Source organism: Blennius ocellaris (assembly GCF_963422515.1).
Source record: "Blennius ocellaris genome assembly, chromosome: 17".
NCBI lineage: Eukaryota > Metazoa > Chordata > Actinopteri > Blenniiformes > Blenniidae > Blennius > Blennius ocellaris.
The window spans coordinates 26,226,249-26,240,670 of record NC_137666.1 but is presented as its reverse complement, the minus strand read 5'-3'; the positions used below and the strand labels follow the sequence as shown (position 1 = coordinate 26,240,670).

The 14,422-nt window shown below is 41.3% G+C and overlaps 1 protein-coding gene across 1 annotated transcript; it reads left to right on the top strand.

Annotated features, from left to right (window-relative positions):
* The first annotated feature begins 4,791 nt into the window (after positions 1-4,791).
* Positions 4,792-7,217, top strand: six1a (SIX homeobox 1a). Its single transcript, XM_080512993.1, has 2 exons — positions 4,792-5,624; positions 6,519-7,217. Exons 1-2 carry the CDS (start codon positions 5,065-5,067, stop codon positions 6,811-6,813), a joined length of 855 nt encoding a protein of 284 aa, XP_080369119.1. The 5' UTR covers positions 4,792-5,064; the 3' UTR covers positions 6,814-7,217.
* The last annotated feature ends 7,205 nt before the right edge of the window (positions 7,218-14,422 follow it).

The following is a 14,422-nucleotide window of genomic DNA, read 5'->3' as shown; positions in this document are numbered from 1 at the left end:
AAGTATATAAGACACAGGCAAAGTTTGACAAATGGATGAACAGCCGGGGGATTTTATTTTATTCACAGTATGTCTGCAGTGGATTACAGGAGTTGCCCCCTCTGCAGAGCCTGGCTTCAGGAGTTATATATGATCCAACTGATGACCTAAATAAACAGAGGCTGTTTGTCTGTGCTCACTGTTGAGGCACAGAGAGGCAGAGAAGAAAAATGGCAAAGACTAACGGGAAAGGGAGGGAGAGGCAGGCAACGGGGATAAAGTTACCTGCGCACAGGTGACCTCGTCGCCATGGGCAGTGGATTAGCTGATTGTTAGGTATCAGGTAACTCCTCCTGTAATATTGAAGAGGGTGAAAACAGCTTTGTTGGAGCCCAGAACAATATCCCATTTGGAGCAAGAGCCCATGGTCTGTGGGTCCCAGGGGAAGGCGAGAGGGAGGAGCACAGAAAACTCGAAATTCCACCTTTGTGTATTGTGCTTGTGAAATGGACAGAAAAGACACAAAAACATGCATTTCCACAAAGATTTAAACAGTATGATTTGGGGGAAAAATACATCAATAACTGCTTCTTATTGGCTATGTTTAAAAGCAAGAGCTCCCATTTTTCCCACAATTTCAAACATCCGGCATAAAACATACTTAGTTGTGCTGTAAAAAAAAAAGGGAGGGGGGGTAGAGGGAACACCCCCAGAACTCTTGGCCTTATTAAAAACACTGACCTCTGATCTTTCAGAGGGTTTCAAAGCTGACATTTAATGCGGCACAGCAGACTGCAAGCCATATGTAACATGACCTGGAGAGCACGGTACTCCACTGCTCCACGTCTCACTAATGAGAGGCCAGGGGTCAGTGGGTACCAGCCTGCTTATACAGACCCACCGCTACTGGCTGGGCTCGGCCCCTGGCACAAGCACTCTGCTGGCTCTCAGCTGGCCACTGAAAAATAGCTGCTAGTGTTTAAATGAACTATAGAGGGGGAAATGAAAGTCTGGGTGGAGTTTTACCTCCTAGTGGATTCTTGGCAGAGCTGGAGGTATGTGCACATGTCTGCTGCATCACCCAGTGTGGCACAGGCAAGATGATTCAGAACACACACACGGGCAAAGGCACAAGCACGCACACACACGCACCTGCTGCACAACTGCATGACAACAACACAAAGAAGTGATGTTCTGCTCTGTAGCAGTTGCTTCTTGCCTTGTGCGATAGTATTGTGGTGGCGCCCCCTCCCTGCCAGAAGGCTCACATGGTCTCCTCCACATCACGCTCAAGTCCTTCCTTGGTTTGTTTGTGTTTGCTTATTTACTCAAAGCCCACAACCAACAAAAAGAATAATAAAGAAACAGAAAGAGTTCCGGTAAAAATAAAACAAAGCAATAAATGTGTTCATCTTTGGCGCATGTGTTGTACTTTTGCACTGTAAAAGCTCGAGCTGTAATGGCATATTTTTGAATGTGGTCCTCAGAGGAAATGCCTAATGATTTTGATGGGGGGGGGGGAGCACTTGTACCAGGTCTAATTTTCCAACATGACAGGAAACTCTGTTAAGCTGATAATTGCAGCTCCAATTTCATTTAACTCACTCATGTCAACAGTTGTGTTTTGTTTTGAGAGAAAGAGCTGCCTTTTTTCACTGCCACTCACCTCACACACTCACCCTCTTTAACGCGTAATTAAAGACACATTTAGAATTTCTACAATCAACCAGAAACTCTAAGCCTAACTAAACGATTAATTAGATTTATTAGCATGTAGCGCAATCTGCGGGAAGCCCATTGAGGTAATCTGATTAAAATAAACAATGAAAATCTCACCATATGAGGATGTGTTGTGACTGATATACTTAAAAAAAAAGGACCATTTGTTGTTTTCAATAAACACATAATTAATAAAGTAGTTTTAGTGTATAGTGAGAATGTATAGGCTATGTAAACAAAACAAAAAAGCCTCATAACAAACCCCCCGGAGACTAAATGTGACATTTTTCACTTAATTTAAACAGTATCGGCTTTGTTCTTGTCCATACAGCTGAAATAGCACTTTGGATTTAGAAAGACTGAAAACCATCTGTTCTCTGCGCCAGTGGCCGTTTCAATTTTCCTCCATATTTTCAAGAAAATAAAGCCTACAATAGGAAGCACAGTAGGTTGTTTTTTTTGTTTTTTTTTGATAATGACATTTTTATGGAGTGTTTTCTGGTGTTTTCAGTTGAGCTCTTAACTGAATGTCTAGTACATGTTTTTCACTCACGTATGCATATTTGTGGTTCCACCAACCTGGCTAATGTCTATACGTTAATTAACATGTTTGATTTCAGATCAAATTAATCACGAGCAGAAGCGACCTGTGCAGCAAAACGTCCAAAAAAACCCGTCGCTCGTAAAAGGCCTCACATGGAACCAGCGGAACGAAAAATACCCCAACGTTTGTTTTTCTGGGTGAAAATCTCCTGATTAATTCTAAATCTAGCAGAAAAGTGGTGGCTGAAGCTTTCAGGATTTTTATTTTATTAGCTGTGAGATCAGAAACAACGCGAGGCTGTTTTGAAGGTTTAAGACGCGAAACTCCGTCTGAGAATTAAAAAAAAAAAAAAAGCCTGCAAGAAGAAATAAAAAGACAGTCCTCTGGAAGAACTAGTAAGGACTGATAGTCTACCTAAGTATTGCATTAGTTGTTGGCGGAGGAGGAGGCGAAGAGTCCACATCTTGAAATAATCTGCCCCCCCGGGCTGCTCGGGTTAAAGGAGGAGGCGCGGCGCAATGTGCTAGAGATATTAGAGAAACCCGAGAGCCGCTCATCAGACAGCTCATTTACTGAAGCGCTGAGGTTTTACACAGCCGGAGACCCCAGTCCGTGTGTCCACCAGCATTTTACACGGTTCCAGTCCTCCAAGGCACATCTTTCAGAACACTCGTCCTGATGAATTCCACCAACCCGCGAATAAAGATATTCACATTTTTAATTATCACCCTGAAGTGACAGGACTGCTGATCTGCAGGCTGCTGGCACTTGAAATATCAACAATTAATTAATGTAATAATGTTTAGATGTGTGTTGTTTCGGCACATAATATATTATCTAAAGCTTCTTTTTAGGTAGGCTATTTGCTCATACAGGAGGACATGAACTCCAGACGAGTATAAATACGGACGTACAATCTCGCATTAAATGGCTGTATTTTTATTTTATTTTTTTATGTTTCTACAAAATGATCACAGCCAAACTCGGAAAAGAATGCGATGTTTTCAATTCGGCTTATTATCGTAATTTATTTGAAACTCAGCTTTTATTTATGTATATTGTTTCACTAAAGGCCGGGACCATTTGTCAAAGTTTGTAGTAAGCGGGGGTATATTGATTCATAAAAATTAGACAACAAAAATGGTAAAGTCCACAGTGAAGCTCTTCAGACTTTCTGTGTGTCTCAGTCGTCTGGCTTCACAAAAACGTCAGTTCAAATCATTTTATCTGGATAATAAAATGTATTTGCTGGAGTAGCATCCTCTATCAGAACACTACGAATGTGTTATAGGTTAAGCATGGTTTTCTAATCCGAATCTTGCGCTCTGTAACATATTGGAGGAGAGTTTCGTTTCAGACTCTGGTGCAGATAAAGAAATGTGATCTATATAACTCAAACCAACAACTGCACCACCAAGAAGCAGTGTCACAGAGAACTCATTTACTAATGGATTGGTTTAGTGTTTCACCCCACAGAAAACACTGGAGCCAGTGCGGTGCCCGTCTAATCCTTGAAATATAAATGCAGGCTGGGTATAGACTGGAAGGACCTCTTCAGAGAACACGTGATGATGCGAAGAAATGCGCATAAAACGACAAATTGATGGGGGATATTGAATATGTTATTATTATGCATATGAATTAACGAATTCAACAGACTTACTGATTAATACCAAGACCATATTTATATACACGTAGTCTATCTACATCTGACACCCCGTCACTACGTGCTACCGAATTTACGCACAGGATGGTTGGCAGGAGTCGCGTTGCCACATTGTTTGGACACACACACACACACACACACACACACACACACACACACACACACACACACACACACACACACTGCTAAGTGGCTGGTTTCCTACCGGTGGTCTATATGGCCCCTAACACGTTTGGCAGGTAGTATACGTTCCTCAAATAAAAGAAGTGCATAATGGCACGTAATGCCAGCTATCATAGGAACTTATTAAATTATATCACCTCGTAAAAATAAACGGCTTTGATAATTAATAGAGTGTAGAAAGTTGGGCTGCTACAAAACGCACAATCTGCATGTCATTATGGAAGTGGGCGTCCACCACAATGGAGGTCAATTAAAAACGAAAAGGAAAACCAAGAACTGGTGAAAAAAACCAAGATTTTTCTATCTTTAAATATTTCGCATCGCATTCACTTTTTTTTTTTTTTTGCTCCTGCTGTTGTCATGCAGGTGTTTGTTATTCGCGTGAATAAACGTTCTTCTCACAAATAGAGTTGTGTGTTTTTGTGAGTTTCTCTCCCTCTGACTGTGATAACACGCTGTAGTTTGTCCCCGGTGGGAAGTCTATCCACACACCGTTTAAAGAAGATGTATATTCTCAACATGTTAATACGGCTTTTTAAGAGGTCTGTAATAATTGATTAGTGTTAAGGTGCTGCTCTGCTCCCTCTGCTGCGGCGGGAGAGGGACTGTGGGGGCGGGAGGTGGGAGCGCTCCTATTTCAGCCCCTGACGCACTGCCTCTGGGGAGGAAACGGAGCTGCAAACTCAGTCCTGCTCTGCTGTACAGGGTGCAGGGCAGAAGGAGAGCCAATCACCGAAACGCACAGGCTCCCTTTAAGCCTGACATATCTCCAACAGGAACAAATTGTCCCAACAATCAACATCCCAATCTGCTGTGCGCATCAGGGGCTGGATCGGAGTGGATCGGCTGCAGGCCTGTGATCGCACTGGATTGCTTTACGAGGACCCTTCAGAACGACCGTAAAACAAGCAGGCAGACGACAGCCATCGCTTTGGATACCAACATTTCGGGCGGAGGAGAGAGCTTGGACATCATGTCTATACTACCTTCCTTCGGCTTTACACAGGAGCAAGTGGCGTGCGTCTGCGAGGTGCTGCAGCAGGGAGGGAACCTGGAGAGGCTCGGCCGCTTCCTGTGGTCTCTCCCCGCCTGCGATCACCTCCACAAGAACGAGAGCGTCCTCAAAGCCAAGGCGGTGGTCGCCTTCCACCGCGGGAACTTCAGAGAACTTTACAAGATCCTGGAGAGCCACCAGTTCTCCCCGCACAACCACCCGAAGCTGCAGCAACTGTGGCTGAAGGCGCACTATGTGGAGGCGGAGAAGCTGCGCGGCCGGCCGCTCGGCGCTGTGGGGAAGTACCGGGTGCGAAGGAAATTCCCGCTGCCCCGCACGATATGGGACGGAGAGGAAACCAGCTACTGCTTTAAGGAGAAGTCCAGGGGGGTCCTGAGAGAGTGGTACACGCACAACCCCTACCCGTCCCCGCGGGAAAAGAGGGAGCTGGCCGAGGCCACGGGACTGACCACCACGCAGGTCAGCAACTGGTTCAAAAACAGACGGCAGAGGGACAGAGCCGCAGAGGCCAAGGAGAGGTACGTGCAGCTGTCACAGCCTCCGAGCTGCCCTGTAATCTCTCCCAAAACACTCCTACAGTCGCTCTTTACATTTCATACGTGTTTTTAGGACAAATTAAGATTTTTATCAAAGAATAAACTGTGGCTGAAAACCATAAAAACAAGAGAAAGTGGCGCCAGGACGCGGCAGCTCACACACACACACACACACACACACACACACACACACACACACACACACACACACACACACACACACACACACACACACACACACACACTACCATACTGAGACACTCTAGAAATAAAAATAAATAACAGCATTTCTGGAACAAAAACGTTCTTTTAAAAACTACTCTGAATGTAATAATTATTTTGGATGTGTTTGTGTTAGTAAACGAGGCATGACCTGATAACAGCGGCGGTGCGTAAACGTAAGCGTGTTGTTGTCAAATGATAAACTCTGCAGAGTTAACTATTGGAGAAATATACTTTAGGATAACACAATGTCTTCTTTGTTTATGGATAATCTTTAAAAAACATCATGGCCACATTGTAAAGGTTTTTTTTAGAGTATGTGTGTGTGTATGTGTGTGTGTTTAAGGTATAAATTAGGTTGCTGTGGAATCACAGCGAATTTAACACGGCGCGTGTGAATTTATCAGGTAATCCATCACGTAAATTAACAAACATTTAAAATTAAAACAACGCGGGATTTTAACATGTTTTACAACAAATTTCTGTTGAAGTTGTACAAAAACAAAAAATAAAATGCCTTTACTGCAGGTTTTTTTTTTTTTTTTTTTTTTTACATTTTCAAACTGTTACGTTGAGGCCTGCAACACTGATGTAATTTCATCTTTAAAAATGCGAGGATTTTCCTTACTCTTCCCCCCTTGCTGTCATTTCCAGAGAGAACAGTGAAAACAACAACGCAGGCGGTAACAAACAGAACCAGCTGTCTCCTCTGGATGGAGGAAAGTCTCTTATGTCCAGCTCGGAGGACGAGTTTTCTCCACCTCAGAGCCCGGATCAGAACTCTGCGCTTTTGCTCCAGGGCACCATGAGCCACCCCGGGGCCTCCGCCTACCCCATGTCCGGGCTGGGGGCACCACAGCCGGTGCACAGCATGCACGGACACCCACACCAACTGCAGGACTCCTTGTTGGGACCTCTAACCTCCAGTCTTGTGGATTTGGGCTCTTAAAGAAGCTGCCGGGTTATTCTATTTTACAGAGGTGGAATCGGAGAGGACTGATGAGTGTATCAGATTGAAAACATGTATGGAATAACACTATAGTAGCCTACCTTATAATATAGACTGACTTGTCTGTCGTTAAATTTGGTTAGAACAAAACTACTTAATGCGCTTAGCCTGTGTATCCCCTCTGACAGGAGCTTTCCTTGTCTCCTGCTCACGAAAACACACAAACAGGATCTTTTTGAAAACTCTTAACTCAACGAGACACTTAACCGGACTGCCCATGTGCTTAATTTATGATATTTTGTTAAGATAAAAGAATTATAGTAACTTCCTGCGATGGAAACTAAGAGGTAACGTTTTCATTAGAGTCATGATAATTAGTTTCCAATAAAACAAAAGGAATAGTGGCTGCGTCTCTGTGTTATTTGTGCATTTAGAGGAAAAATATACGGATATTAATGTTTCCCAGCTTGTACACTCAAAGCAAATTAATAATTAATATATCACACTTTTAACATTTTATTCTTGATGATTTCAATGCGGATGGTCTTAAAAATTACAAGTAACGTTGGTGGGACATGAATCACATCATGATGAGCCAGTGAGCAGCAGTTATTTAATCCTCTGCGGCTCATTTTGGTTTTTAATATAAAGAAATGTAATTATACAAACGTGAGTCAACAGCAGCTGCTGAGTGTCTGTCAGGAGACTGCTGTGTCCACCGAGCTGCCCTGCTCTGAAATCCTCCTGATTCCAACATACATGTTGGACTGAAAGAGAGAGAGAGAGAGAGAGAGAGAGAGAGAGAGAGAGAGAGAGAGAAAAGGGGAATTTTCCCACTTTTCTTCGTCAGACTGTTGCGGATCATTGGCTTTTTGTTGCCGTGTTTTCTTTGCTCTCTTTGAGAGTTTGTTCTGTCGGTTCCGGGCCATGGGAAAGAGCCTCTACTCACCCTCCATCAGCTCTGCGTTTTTGATGAAACAAATAAGCAAACATCCCATATGAAAAAAAAAAAAAAGTTTACAGAGAGATGATATTTCTTCAGACTCAAAAACCAAACAAAATAACAAACAAAATAAACAACATTAATACAGTTTTATACAACATCCTATAACAACAACAACAACAACAATAATAACAATAATAATAATAATATAATACAAATAAGAATAAGAAAAAGAATAAGAATAAGAATAAGAACTGCTAGTTTGGCCCCTGAACAAGAATCTGGTGAGGACAGCCCCCCCACCCCTCCCCACCCCACATCCCCTGCTCCCCCACACACTCTCTGGGCTCTGGGCTCATGTCAGGGTAAATTGTTTTGAGCAGAGAGCACCGAGGATTTCCTGAGTATAATCTAAAACAGTCGCTGCTTGCATTGTAGCCTGATTGCGAAGATTGGTGTGGCTGCAGGGCTGCAGAGTCAGTGGAGGGACCTTGAGGTTTTGTTGTGCATCCCTGGGGCCTCAGTCCAGCTCTGGTCCTGCCTCAGCAGTTCATTCCGCTCTCAGACTTCCACCGAGCTCCTCACATCAACTTTGGCCTCCTCAGGATGTCTGAGTGTGTGTGTAGCTGTCCTCAGCAGACCCTCCATCTACAGTGTTATATTTCCCTTTACATTCTAATCAATGTCAGACAAAGAGCAAAACACACTCATCCCGAGTAGTCTCAGGTCATGTATCCTTAACAATGGTACGAACTCTTTTGTCTAGTTGTTGGTTTTAATACAAAACAGTGCAATTGATTCCTCCAACATATAATGGTTTCCAAAATCTAAAACTTTAATTGCAGCAGTATAAATGTTGTCTAACAGGAATGTAAAATAAAACAAATGTCACATTTGCACTGGATATTAAAATAAGTAAAAGTAAAGTCTCAGTGTGGGAGATCACTGGCAGAGAGAAATGTTAAATGGTGCAAATAGCTGAGAAAATATCAATGTAAATTTATTATTTTTGTTTAAAACCAAATATTGATTTTAAGACAAAAACTGTGAATACTCTTCAAAATAGACTGATTCCTGACATTAAAGTGAAACATTAATCTGTACATTGCTGATACAAATAGTTGTTTGTGTACAAAGTGCAGATTCTCTACACTGTAAGTCCCTTTCTCTTACTGAAATATCACTATAAATGCTTAAAAAGTTTTTTTTTCCAATACAGTATTTTGTGTTGTAGTCCCACTGGAGAAGAAACACTTTGTTTTGCTATTTGGAGCCGAAATAACTGCTTTTATATTAGATTGTACTACAAAACTACTGCAGTTGACAGAATAGAATAAAGTAAAGATTGAAAATTCTTTATTAATCACAAACTACTCAAATAAAAATAGAAAAAAAATTAAACGTACTCAAAGTTTAAGTTACTTTTTAAACAAATTCAACTGCATTGTCACTAGGAAATATCTAATTAATTGTAGATCGAAGCAGGAATTTTCTGTTAAAATGATAAGTTTAGTGCTTTAAATATGCTGATAAACATTATTAAACGCATGCACGAATACATGAATGCAGTGGATCATATGAATTTAAATATAGTAATTGAGATTTTATTGTGTACATTGTGGTTACATTTGAACAAATAAAATCAGAAACGCACAAATACTCAATTACATAATTGCAGTGATATATTTGTAATTCCATCCTTGAAAAGTCCATGTTACTGATGCATTACCCAAATTATTGCTGATGTGTGATTCAGCAGAGGTCAGCAGAGAGCAGGGTCCTGTATATATTATAGAATTCTGATCACAGCGTGTGTCCTTCACTCTTGGCACACAGTGCGCCTAAATATTCACAAATTAACACACAGGTGATCACAAAGCCAGTAAAGAGACTCTTCATACCTGTTAATCTAAAAACAACATGTCCGGCAGTGTACAGACACAGCCGGGATTAAACAGGCCTTGTGCCACATGACAGAGCGAGGCCACCAGAGTCACCTTCAGGATGTGCAGGAGACTAAAATCAATCCGACACGGAAACTCTGAAAGTGCTTTTAATCAGGCTCCAATCCCCGGCTTCCCAAGCAGCATGGACAGAGTCTGCATTCATGAGTCCAGTCTTCTCTCTGCATCCGCCACGCAACAAGTGGAAATGTGAAGGCGTGCTCCGGTCTATAGAGCACATGACAAAAGCTGGAGGCAGCGTCAGCCCGGAGCAGGCTGCTGCCAGCAACAACAGCTGCTGATGGCAAACAGAGCCCGAATCATCAAAAGGCTATTTCATTTGTCATAGACGTAAGTGGCAGTGGCTCTAAATCAACAGCAGGAAGGGCCCTGACGTGTGCAAATAAACATGGAGAGTAGCCCGCATGAGCCTGGGCCGTCTGGGCCTCAGCTGGATTCATGTTTTCTCTGGCATCAGCCTGAGAGAGAGAGAGAGAAAGACAGAGAGAGAGAGAGAGAGAGAGAGAGAGAGAGAGAGAGAGAGAGAGAGAGAGAGAGAGAGAGAGAGAGAGAGAGAGAGAGAGAGAGAGAGAGCATCTCGTTTGAGGACAGAATGTAAAAGCTGGGAAAGTGTTTCTGGTTGGTGACGGAGCCTCGACTGTACTTGGAAAGCCAGAGAGCGTTGCAGATATCCATAACCACAGGGAGGTGTGTGTGTCAGGAGAGAGGGGGGGGGGGGGGTGGGGGGGGCAGGGAGAGGGGTTACGTGGGTGATGAGGGACAAAAGGATCTTTTTAGGTCTGCCTCGGAGGGGGGGAGGGAGGGTGAGTCGCAGAGGCAGACAGATTTTCTTACCAATGATGCATAGATCTGACAATGTTCCTGGCTGGTGGAGGCCAGAGGCGGTGTGTGTGTGTGTGTGTGTGTGTGTGTGTGTGTGTGTGTGTGTGTGTGTGTGTGTGTGTGTGTGTGTGTGTGTAGCCTTGTTGTTTCCTACGTGGTAGAGACCTAAACCTGATTGCACACCGTCCTGGGACGACTCAGGTCAACACAGGGACGAAAATAAATGCGCTCATAAAGTAAATCTATAAATGTTGAGGTACCTGCATGTTTCAGGATCAGACTCTGGTTCCAGTTAAGTTAGGGTTAAGTTAACCCTTCATTGGCCAAAGGAACAGCTGTGGTAACTTATTCCTGTTTCATTGTACATTGATGATTATAATATAATACATGATTGAATTCTTTGTCCAAACATTGACATCGATGTTTTCTTTCCTTTCTTTGCATTGAAAAAAAAATATTTTCCTTCCAGTCAGTTCACCTGATGGATACATTCATCTTGAAAGCATTATAAACTATGAAAAACTGCAAAATATTGTAAAAAGCAAAGAACTAGAAAATGTTTTAACATATGGAATGTGCTTTTAGTGCATCATAATTATGGTACTTCTTTTGAAAATGATATATGAGATTGTAAATCTGGGGTCTTTGACAGCATGTTGTCCATCTTTTGCAGAAATCCAAAGCGAAATATAGATTATTTAGAGCCTCTTAAAGCTGGAAGTCATTTAAATTTGTGTTTTTTGTCACCATGTTTATCGTGTGTACAGGATGCAGGGTGTTTGACATTGACTTCAACATATTTGAATATCCTTGGATAATATTTAAATACCTTCACCCTTATATACCAGGGGTGTGGTGCTTCATTGAAAGCCCATTAAAGGATTAAAGGTTTAGCAACTGGTAGTTATGGTTGAGTTTAGAGTTCTTTTGCAGGGAAATCATTGTAAGTCCATGTGTTGTCATCATGAGGCATTTCGAGGTGTTGACATGTTTTAAGTTTAGAAGTTGGGAATGTGTAATTTTGGTTAATGCCAGAGTAAGCACCAAAGAAGTAAACGGAGGTCAATACAAGCGATGAAAACAATTCTTTGGTCGGGTGTTGGCGTGCTCTCGTGCGTCCGACAGAGAAAATTAAACTCACGGTTTAGGAATTCACTGAGTATTTGTTTCCTTCTATTAGGATTACACTGTACAGTGTGTATGGAGACGTTAGAGTGTCTGAGACATGTTCATGGGTCATTCCACTGATAAAGAGGCCGTGAGCCGAGGACAGACTCTCTCAAAGAGCAGGGAGCCATTCAGGAAGCATCTATGTGACAGAGCTGAAAGAAATATTTATCTCTTCAGTTGTCTGAGTGATGAATGACCTGAGGAGGAAGAGGAGGAAGAGGAGACACTGCTGACAATCCCAGACTATTAAGGTGTTAAATAGCATGTTGTGTGTCAAATGAAGGACAGCATCATATACATTACAGAATGAAGTGGATGGAGGGTTCTAATACGCTACAAAGAGGAAAAAAGTAGAATGATAAGGCAAGATGTGCAAAAATACGGAGAAAAAAAAAAAGAGGACTTGTATAAAAGAAAAGTGGCCAGGAGGCATGAGCTCATATAACAAACTCTTCCTGAGACAAAAGGCAGCTCTGGTTGCTCAGAATCAGATATGTGTATTTTTGGGGCTGGGAGAGAAAGGTGATAGTTGCATTAGTGTCATATGTTTGATCAGGAAAGTGGCTGCAGTCTGGGATGTTTTTGGAACGCCGTCAAGGACACAACTCATCCCGCTAATGCAGGTGTGACGTGTATGAAAGAAAAAGAAAGAAAATACATCAAATAAGGGCTAAGAAATGATGCTATGATGAAGGTCTGACTGCTGTGAGATTAAATGACATTGACATTTGAGAAAAAATGTAAACCTTCATTTTGTCCTCAAACAATACAATCAGGGAATCGGTAGGACACCAGTATGTTTTTATTTAATACACTAGCCCTAACCCTAACATAATAGAATGGAAAGAATGAAGTGGATGGTAAAATAATTAATTGTTTTATTAAACCACCCATTTAAGGCCTGGATGCAGCGCTCTGTTGGTAAATATAGAGAGTATGAATTAATGTGTAGAACAAATCATTACAAAAAAAATCTTCAGGGCAAAACAACAGGCGTAACAGTTGATGAAGATTTACCAAATATTAAAAACATCCAACTCACTGTCAGCTATATTTGTATTACTTATGAATACAAACTGCAGTTCACAATGATATCCTACCGTGAAAAACGGCAAGCGGGAATACTTAATGAACATTTAAATCATCCCATATCAGAGTTAACAAGTAATTTTTTGAGTTTATATCAAAAGAAGTTCTGTTAGTTCTATGTTTCTCATTTAAAACAAATTAAATGTAACACCAAAGTCTTTCAGTGTTTTTTGGTCTGTGGATTCAACAAACACACTGTGTGGCACCACAATGGTGCAGTGGTAAGTACTGCAGGAATTTACTGGGTTAAACCTCTTTGTTTGAGAATTTTTATGTTCTTTCTTTGCTTGTATGAGATTTATCTAATTTGTATAACACGTGCTTCATAAGTCTGGAGTTGAATCTTTTTTGATAATATCTATTAAATGCATTTTATGAACAGTTACAACCATCTGCTCATGTAGGATATATATATATATGTGTGTGTGTGTGTGTGTGTGTGTGTGTGTGTGTGTGTGTGTGTGTGTGTGTGTGTGTGTGTGTGTGTGTGTGTGTGTGTGTGAAAAAACAACAAACTGGTCTAATCTACTGCTATAACATGCAGTCAAACTGGAACTAAATATTTCAATATTCACACTTTGTCTTTTTGTGTCAGTGGAACTGGTTTTCTCAAAACAAATGACTGACATGTTCATGTTGTCTGTTTCGGAAGCATGTTGGAGTTGATGTCTTCCAGATTTTGAGAATAAATCTTTTTTTATTTTACCATGTACAGAAACAAAAGACCGATTGTACTGAATCATTTAATGGGAAAGTGGCTAAATTCAAGGTTTCTGTCAGGCAGTAAAACTGACTTCAATCAAAAGACAGAGCTTTATTTCTGCATCAACACATCAAATCATGACGACGAGAAATAATACATTTATTTTGGCCACAACTATTATCTCAGCGTCCAAAGCCTGAGAGAGCTAGGTTCAAATGAGGGGTGTCAAACTTATGGCTCGAAGAAACAAAACAGGACCACAAGGCTCCAAAACAGCTTTACAAGAAGTAAATGTTACAATGGAAATGCTTATTGAAATATTAGTAATGAAGCAGTGAAGCTATATAGTATTGTTTTGGAAATGGCATTAAAACCGTCCTTAAAATGTGAGCATTTTCTGAACTTATTTGCAAATAAACATGAGAACAAAACGTGGTCACAAAATATGATACTCCCTAATGTTTTTAACATACGATATTGTTCTTTGAGTCATTGAGATATATTGCGTTAAACGAACATTATACATGTTTCAGTCATAACTAAAGTGTTCCACTTAAATGTTATTGGAATTTGAATTTGTCTCCATTACACTTCCAATACATTTTGAAGGGTAGATTTAGATGTGTGTGATTTAATGAGATGTTTTTTCTTTAAAAAGGCATTCCGTGACCATGTGTTCTCGGCCTCCACCCTCCTCCACTTCAGCTTTCTTAATCACACCAGGTTCCAGGTCCCACCACTTATTATTTATAGGTTATTATGCCATCCTTTTGCTGCTCTTGTCTCAATGAGCTCAAACTGATCTGTATGTGGCCTCTAAATAAAATCAGTGGGACCTCACTGTTCCACATTGATAAAAACAAACCTATGACTTATGTCGTGAGCATCATCGCTGAGAGCAGCAGACAACACAGACGA

Bases quoted from the DNA above. Each gene is read 5' to 3' on its own strand.
- six1a (XM_080512993.1), top strand. From the start codon at position 5,065: ATGTCTATACTACCTTCCTTCGGCTTTACACAGGAGCAAGTGGCGTGC. The intron at 5,625-6,518 runs GTACGTGCAGCT...TGTCATTTCCAG, and splicing joins GCCGCAGAGGCCAAGGAGAG to AGAGAACAGTGAAAACAACA.